At 38.9% G+C, this 8,362-nt stretch overlaps 1 protein-coding gene across 8 annotated transcripts in view; it reads left to right on the top strand.

Moving 5' to 3' along the window:
- Nucleotides 1-8,362, top strand: part of myt1lb (myelin transcription factor 1-like, b) — a 136,685-nt gene that overhangs the window by 123,816 nt on the left and 4,507 nt on the right. For 5 of the 8 annotated variants that reach the window (XM_016661971.1, XM_016661990.1, XM_016661965.1 and 2 more), the window contains 6 exons: nt 3,470-3,591; nt 4,844-4,906; nt 5,557-5,625; nt 6,643-6,705; nt 6,785-6,868; nt 7,692-7,913. In XM_016661971.1, coding sequence (XP_016517457.1) covers nt 3,470-3,591; nt 4,844-4,906; nt 5,557-5,625; nt 6,643-6,705; nt 6,785-6,868; nt 7,692-7,913 — 623 coding nt within the window. The remainder of the gene's footprint in view (nt 1-3,469; nt 3,592-4,843; nt 4,907-5,556; nt 5,626-6,642; nt 6,706-6,784; nt 6,869-7,691; nt 7,914-8,362) is intronic. The other 3 variants (XM_016662000.1, XM_016661972.1, XM_016661996.1) reach the window with 1 other exon arrangement.

Raw genomic sequence — 8,362 nt, forward strand, 5'->3', positions numbered from 1 at the left:
GAGAAAATGTTCAAGGGTGGCTCTGGAAAGTTTGCTTAGCTGTAGTTTTCTAATGCAAACAAACTTTATTAAGCATTTAAAATAGCCTTTATATATATATATATATATATATATATATATATATATATAGTCTTTGTTTGTTCTTTCAACACTGCATTTTCCTCTTACTTTTACTTTCAGTTCATGGTTTGTTGCTGATTGTTTTCACAGAGATCTTGTAGGTATTTATCAAGCCACCTAACTCTGACCTTTGAGAGAAGACAGACTTCTTCTCTGTATGGCTGTCTACACAACAGCCAAATTAGCAAAGAATTAATTCTGTTTTTAATACTTTTTTAAGTGGAAAATAGCAATGTTAACACATAACAGATGTAGAATAACTCTTTACCGAAACGCTGATTTCTAATGAGCTATTGCATAAAGCCGTTATTGTATGCAGTGAATTAGCTAGTGATATTTTTAGTAATCAATTATACTGATAAAGGATTGATTAATCAACAAATTGTCACATTCTTCTGATTTTTAATCTAGCCACTTAAGTCATTTTTTGCATTAGAAATACATTAAAAGATGCAAACAATTCAATTCCCTTGTAAGATAAAAAAAATAATTTATTGGCTAAAATGTAAAAACATGGCATTCTGTTAGTGTGTACTTGATCATCTATGGCAAAAAAAAAAAATCTTCTAACATCAAAATGTGAAAAGCTCAGCCCTTTCGATTTGATTGATGTTTTGATAATTTTTTTGTATTTATCATTTAACAGCTGGATAGTAAGGTACATTAAGAAGGTATACAGTGTATGACAGTGTCATGATGGGTAGTGGTTGACGTTGGACCCAAAAGCAGAGTCGGAGGCGGCAAATTAGTTTGAAGATTTAATGAATAAAATAGTCCCTTCAATGAAAAATTGAGTATTGTGTTATGCTCATGTGTAACAAAATACTCCCATGTATTTTCTTAATCATGGAAAACCAGGTCAGGAAGCAAGAACTAAAAAAATACTCAATCAGGAAATCAGCAAAGGAACTCAAGGAGAACATGGGATTGTAGCAAGGAAGTGATGGGATCAGGCAAGTAGTGACTGAAAATGAAAAGCCTAAATTCTAAGGAGGTTGAATGCTGAACAACAAGACCTAGGCTGATGAGCTAATTGATTACAGGTGCAAGTTGAGGAAGCAGACTGAGCAGACAGAGAGAGAAAGTGGCACAGGGGATGAGGGAGAGTACACAGCGGGTCAGGAAATAACACTAAAGAATAACCAGACTAAGGATACATAATAGAACTAAACAAAGACTAACTATAAGAAATAAACATAACTAGAAACAATAAGAAGAAATGAACTAAAGAAAAACAGGAATAAGACAGATCTTACCAAAATAACACCGAAATAAACAAAATCCAAAGCCAAGTTAAGCAACTCCAGATATGACTCAGTGGCATTTTATATTACATTCAATTCATTCTTACCATCAGTTGATATGAATGCTGCATATATCACACATAGCTTAAAATAAATTTGACTTTGCTATTTCGCGCTTTGAAATTGGTCTCTTTAAGAATCTACTACTCTTTCCAACACTCCACCTTCAGGATATTATCATAAAGGTGCTCCTATTCTTATGAACATGGTTGTTTATGAAAAAACCCCCACCAGTTTTTCATAAACAACCAGCCAACAGACATACTTTGTGTAAAAGGAACTAAGATTCTCCTGACCCATTCTTGTGCTCAGTCTGAACTTCAACAGAACATGTTTATCCCCTCTAGATGCGTAAATGCATTAGGCTGCTGCAGATTGTCTCATTCACTGTTTGTGTTTTCAAACAGGTCCAAGCAGATCTACCAGAGTAGTGAGTGAATACACACCAGTTCTTTGCGTACTCACTCATACTGGCTAGAGAATGAATTAAATAGTTGCCAATGTACAAAGAAAAGCTAAGACAGAGCTCCAGAAAGCAGAGAGAACTGATCAAGACCTTTTTAAAAATTTAGTAGAATTTTTTTTTTCCTAATTGGAAGTGAAGCATAAAGAAATTCATAATAATTTTGCTAATGATTTTGTGTGTTCGGTTTTGTGGACTCTCCTCCTGTTTGGCTCATGATGATGCTCCAGCACAGACAACTTGTCTTCTCAGAAATCTTTGTGACTGAGTGAGGAGACAGAAATGATAACAAGCAGCGGAGGGTAGAATAGAACGGAGCACAAACAGCAAGCAGTTTTGTCACTGATGATAATTATATAGCAGCAGTTGCCGTTCCCGAGACTGAGAGAATATACTGTCTGGTTATCTCCCTGCAGCCATTGATTAAACACAGTCTCCAAGTCAAACATTTGCATTGTTTTCTTGGTCTCTTACCTTCTGGTCTGACTCAATCTTTGCTGCAGAATCGGTAAAAAGTCATAAAAAAAAGGCTTTTATTTTTAAATTTTACATAAACCTAATGGATCTGTCTGTTAACTGATGTCAACATCCCCATGCACAAGAGTCATCTCCCCTGTTTGTTCCGTGCTCCCCGCATGCTGGCTTTCTGTTTTTACATTTCTCTCCTCTCCAAAATGAATTATGCAAAGTAGCACCTTGGGAGGGAGTCGGAATAGCTCATCTCATCAAAGAACCGCTGGAAATCAATGCACCACTGCTGGGTGCGCCTGTCGGAACGCTGATGCGCGTGCGTTTGCAAGTGCACACGCCTGCTTTCCTGTGTGTGAATATTCATAAGAGCGTGTCTGCTGAACCCTTGTCTCTTTGGGAGGGTGTCAGAGTGAGTTTGTAAGTCCCGTTATGGTAGCCTACTTTTTTTGCGTTCCGTGTCCTCTGTCTGCATGCATGCATCAGTCTCATTCCGGTGCCATTAATCGGAGAAACTGGTTTCAGCTGAGCAATTTAGTCTTGATTTGGACTTCTGCCTTTATGGCCATTACTGTACCCACACTGTAAAATATGAAAGAAAGGTAAAATGGATTTGCATCAACTTGCATCGTGCCCTGGTTGCATGCACTGCAGACAAAAGCATAGCCCCACACTGCAAATCCAAACAGCCGTCTGGTCCCACACCACAGTGCCATCTAGTGGCAGGTTGATTCATTACAAGAGGCGACTCCCAGAATACTCCATACCTACACACTAGCACTACAAGCACGGGCATAACCACAAGTGAGGCCTCTCACACCATTCGTTTGGCATTATTTCCTCTCTGCTGTTCCATTTTACTGCACTGTTAGACTGGCTCAATAGTCACACTGGCTCACCAATTTGCATCCACACTGACAAAACTCTGTAGCCTGAAAGTGCATATGATATACGTGGGTGAGGAAAGTAGACAAAGAGGGAAGAAAGGTAACAGAAGGATTCACTGCAGAAAAAGAGCTTTTCTTTTCAGGTAGTTGAGTACATACAACCAGAGAAGCACAGATTTTGTGGTGAACATTAGTGAAAACACTTTGTGTGTTTCTCCTCTCTTCAGCCTGATGATCTGGATCCCTTCCACGATCTGCTGGAGGATCGATCCTACACCACAGATGTTAACATGCCAAGCCCCAAGCCCAAGTACGTCCAGTGCAAGGAGAGTAAGAAGGACCTGATAACGTAAGGAGTCCCGTTCTTTTCCCGCCTGACCCCCACTTGCTTTGTTCCACTCATGCTCTGATTTTTTCCCCCCACTTCATTTACTGGTGCATCTCAATAGATCAGAATATTATCTAGAAGAAAATTTCTTTCTGTAATTTACTTGGAAAGTAAAGCCTGTATGGTGCATATATTCACTACCTGCTCAGTAAGAGATTTCAGGCTTTTATTTCTGTATTTTTGTTGACGATCATGGATTACAAGTAATGAAAATATTATGGCCTATAATCTCCACAAGTAAGTTCATTAAATGTCAGTGCTACTGAAGAAGCTGGCTGTTCACACAGTGCTATATCCAAAAATACAAATAAAATATGCAAAAGCAGCTGAACTGATACTACAGTATTTGCTATACAAAGCCTCTCCGAAACCAGAAACAATGTCAGAAGCATCTTAACTGGGTTATAGGGAAAAAGGACTTGACTCAGTGGCCCAACCAAACATCCTTTTTTGAGATTAAAATTGTTTTTTTTTTATTTATTTTTTTTATTTGATTTGGAAATCAAGATCTAAGAGTCTGGAGGGAGAGTGGACAGGCACAGAATCCAAGTTATGGTCCTGTGTGAAGCCTCTACAGCAACTGATGATTTGGAAAGACAGATGGTCTGTACAACCATCTAATACAAAATCTTTGAGCAAGCCACGCATTTCTCTGGTGACGATCTTTATGGCGATGCCGATTTTGTTTTCCAGCAGGTCTTTGCACCCGCCCACACTGCTAAAGGTACCAGGCTTTAGTAACCATGGTACTACTCTGCAAAGTCAATCTGTGAGCGATTGAACACGATGAGAGACACCAGACCCAACGGTGTAGAATTATTATTTTTTTAATTATTATTGAATTACAGAAAAAAAATTTACATTTCTATGATATCCCAATTTATTGACATGCACCTATAGTTTCTCCCTTCATTCTGTTCAGTTAACCTCAGTGATCCACTGTTTCTGCTCTCTTCCTGCCCACATTGTGCCGCTGGCTTGCTATATGACTTTTATTTAATGGCTATCTGTGTGAAACATTTCAAGCTGTCAGTATCATTCCACATCAAGACTAGCCCATCTCAGGTAGCACTAGGTTAAGCACAGACAGTGAAGCTAAACTGGAAACAATGAGAACCATAAAAATAAAAATCCCCCTTTCTTCCTGTGATTTTCACATTTTCCTTTCCTTCCCTTTGGACTTAAAAAAATCTATCTATTTTTCCGGTGGCAGATGTCCCACACCGGGGTGTGATGGAAGTGGTCACTTGACGAGCAATTTCACCTCACATCGAAGGTGTGACTTCCTTTTCTCCTTGTGGATTCTAAGTCTATTTTTCTTTATTGTTTTCAGCTTACCTCGACGATGCTGTCAACCGTCTGTAGGCAGGGCTTCACTGTTTTCTGTTAGCCCTTTGAATATTGAGGTGCAGAAGCAAGACATAAAAAAAAATAATTAAATATTGAGCAGATGCTTATTTTGGGGTAAAGCCCTGGATTAAGTTTTTTCCTCAGTGGGCCACGTTTAAAGCCTTCTAAGCTGATGTTATTTAGTCCTCCAGGCACCTTCTCACAGTCCAGTGCAGACTGTGCATTTACCATTCAAAAGGTTTGAGCAGAACTGCTGAGTGTTGCAGAGCGAGATGAGTCTGCATGGATCCTGAGACTTGTACAACCTCTCAATTCCCAAGAAAGTTCTGACGTGTTAAATATTGTCATTTTATTTAAAACAAAAACAGCTTCAATTTGTTTGCTTTTAGATACTCAGAGGGTTAACATTTCTCTTTTTGTTTTCTCTTAATCAACTCTTTGCACTTGCATCATGGCTTCCTTACATTTCCTGGTTGATATTTTACTCATGCATGTGTTTGTCAGAGTGGCTGCAGTGTCTTTTAACCATAGTTGTTCATTTAGAGTAATCTGGTATTCTGCTGCTGTATTTTTCAGTCTCTCAGGTTGTCCTTTGGCTGATAAAAGCATTCGAAGCATGCTAGCCAACAATGCACAAGAACTCAAGTAAGGTTTTAGATGACTAATCGATATTTGTGTGTTTTCTTTGGTTGGTTGATTGCTTGATTGCTTGATTTTCTATTTCCATGCTTATTAATGAAAATACTAATTTAAATTGCATACTTTTTCAGATAAATAAACAAATAAAATAAACACTCAGAATGAAATAAAATTTCAAGAGACAATTTTGGAGTTTGTCTCCACAGGCCTGAGTGATCTATTTTTGTTTTATTGGAAAACTAATTGCTATACTACTGGCAATGTTTTGTTTTTGTTTGTTTTTTTTTGTACAATGTAGTACATGGGATGTCAGGTAAATGATATTATGTATGTATGTATACCATGTGATTATTTCCCTGACTACAAAAGTACTTAAATCGAAGATTGAACATTTTTTTAAATATGTGGTTATGCAACTGCAATTTTAAGAAATTTTCCATATTTTAACAATGAGTGTTGGATAAAATTATTCTTACCACAGGCTGATTTAGATTTAAAATTGTATTCATTTAACCAAGAAATTTATAAAATGGGACATAACAGTAAAATGGAAATGTGTAGGCAGAGGCAACAATTTAAAAAATTGGTCTGTTTTAATTTACATTTAGAGAAAAAAAAAAAGGATGTATGCCATTCCCAATAGTTGGAAAGTCATTAATGCTGGGAATACCAGCAATTGTACTGTGTGCACATTCTCGACTAGCTTCTTGTAAGTTTCCCATTTATTTTGATTTATCTCTTACAGTGAGTTACACAACTTAGAGTGACCTCCTTTCCATTATTCTAATTTCTAGCTACGTCAATAGGTTTGTTATCAAATTCAAGTCGGGCCATTCCAAAACATTAATATTACGAGCAATAAAAAGAAACGTGACGATATCATTAAAAGATTACTCTAAGTGCAAATCTGTCAGGGGTTTTAAGAAATTGGCCTGACAGGTTTTTTTTTTTTTTTAATAAGCATCATTACGACACTGCGGATCTGTGTTAGGCCCTGAGCCCTCTATATGTTTTGTGCCCCAGGTGTCCGACACCAGGGTGTGATGGTTCGGGACATATCACTGGTAACTACGCTTCCCACAGAAGGTACAGCAGTCAGTCTGCAGACAAAACCCTTCTCTCTTTCTGACGATTTCAGCCTTGTAACTCCGTCATTTGTCTGCAGTCTTTCAGGGTGTCCGCGGGCCAGGAAAAGTGGGATAAAGATCATCCACAGTAAAGAGAATAAGGAGGACCAGGAGCCCATCAGGTAGCGTGCAGGCACAGATCATAAGTCTTTTGTCCGACCGCTAAACCCCGAGGCTGGAACTTCCTCCTGCCACCATCGCTACCCACCGTCCACTCCCTGTGACATATGACTTTTCATTTCCTGCTTCAAAACGGACTCCATGCGATTCCTAATCAGTCCCACCACATCTCGTGCAGTCCATGCTTATCCTCCTGTTCGACCGCACACATCCCCGTAAGCAGGAATAAATCAGTATTGGTTCTGACAAGACAAATGTACCAAGAGTATAAAGTTTTAACACTGGTATCAAGGTGTAGGAGGAACTTCAGAAGTGCAAGGTTGTAGGAGTTTACAGAGAGGTGGTTCTGTGGTCTCTGGCAAACTCCTGCAGACCCTCGTGTAGGTAAAGAGACGCGCGAGCAGAAGTGGAGATGGAGGCAGAGAGAGATTGATTGACTCTGCCTAAATCCCACAATGGGCTTCTGTGGCCTCATCCCTGCAGCTGCATTGATTTCTCTGGTGGCGCAGAGCACAAACAACACACTCTGTTCATTCGTAAGCTTGTCATTCTGTTGGATTCGGTTTGTCACAGCGAACTCTCTTTGGATGCAGTTTTCATATAAAGATTGGCATCTGGAAATATAACGACAACAATCTAAAACAGACTGCTGCTGAAAGAAAAAGGTTTTGTGGGAATGAAAGCACATGAATATATTTTGGTGAAAGCTGGCCGAAAGATATAAATCAAGAACTCTGGTATATGATGTCACGCTCTGCTTTACAAACAGCCAACCTTTTAGATGATAAAGGGAAGATCTCTGAGTCTCGCTCCATCCGCTCGCAGGTGTCCGGTCCCAGGTTGTGACGGTCAGGGACACGTGACGGGGAAATATGCATCCCACAGAAGTGCTTCAGGTTGCCCCATCGCAGCCAAGAGACAAAAAGATGGCTACCTGAACGGGATCCAGTTCACATGGAAGTCTGGAAAAACGGAGGGCATGTCCTGCCCGACACCAGGCTGCGACGGCTCGGGACACGTCAGCGGCAGCTTCCTGACACACAGGAGGTAAGTCATAGAGCTGTGGATCAGGTACAGCTGCATGAGCTTTGTTAGATTTAATAAAACAATATTGGATCGTTTTCTTCAGTAAATTCAAATCTGTTTTTGTTTTCAAATGAATCCGTTTATGAGCAATTCTTCATGATATTGCAGCTTTCGGACCGATGTAGTGCTGGATTTATTTTGTTGTCTAATCTTTTATTAATTAATGATTATTTTTTTTATTTTCTTTATCGTTATTGTGCATTTAGCAGAAATAAGTAGCTTAGGTAATCCTGACTGACCTATAAGACAAGCAAATTTGGACTGAAACTCTTTTTATTTAGTGTATGCAAATTCTGGTTTCATCTTTGCAATGCATGAAACAAAGCATGACAGTTTTAATCTTTTTCAATGTCAAGCATAATATGTGATCAAACATTTCCTGTTTTTAGGTCATTTTCCAGATGCAGAAT

The sequence above is a fragment of the Poecilia formosa genome, unplaced genomic scaffold (assembly GCF_000485575.1).
Source record: "Poecilia formosa unplaced genomic scaffold, Poecilia_formosa-5.1.2 Scaffold8, whole genome shotgun sequence".
Taxonomy (NCBI): Eukaryota; Metazoa; Chordata; class Actinopteri; order Cyprinodontiformes; family Poeciliidae; genus Poecilia; species Poecilia formosa.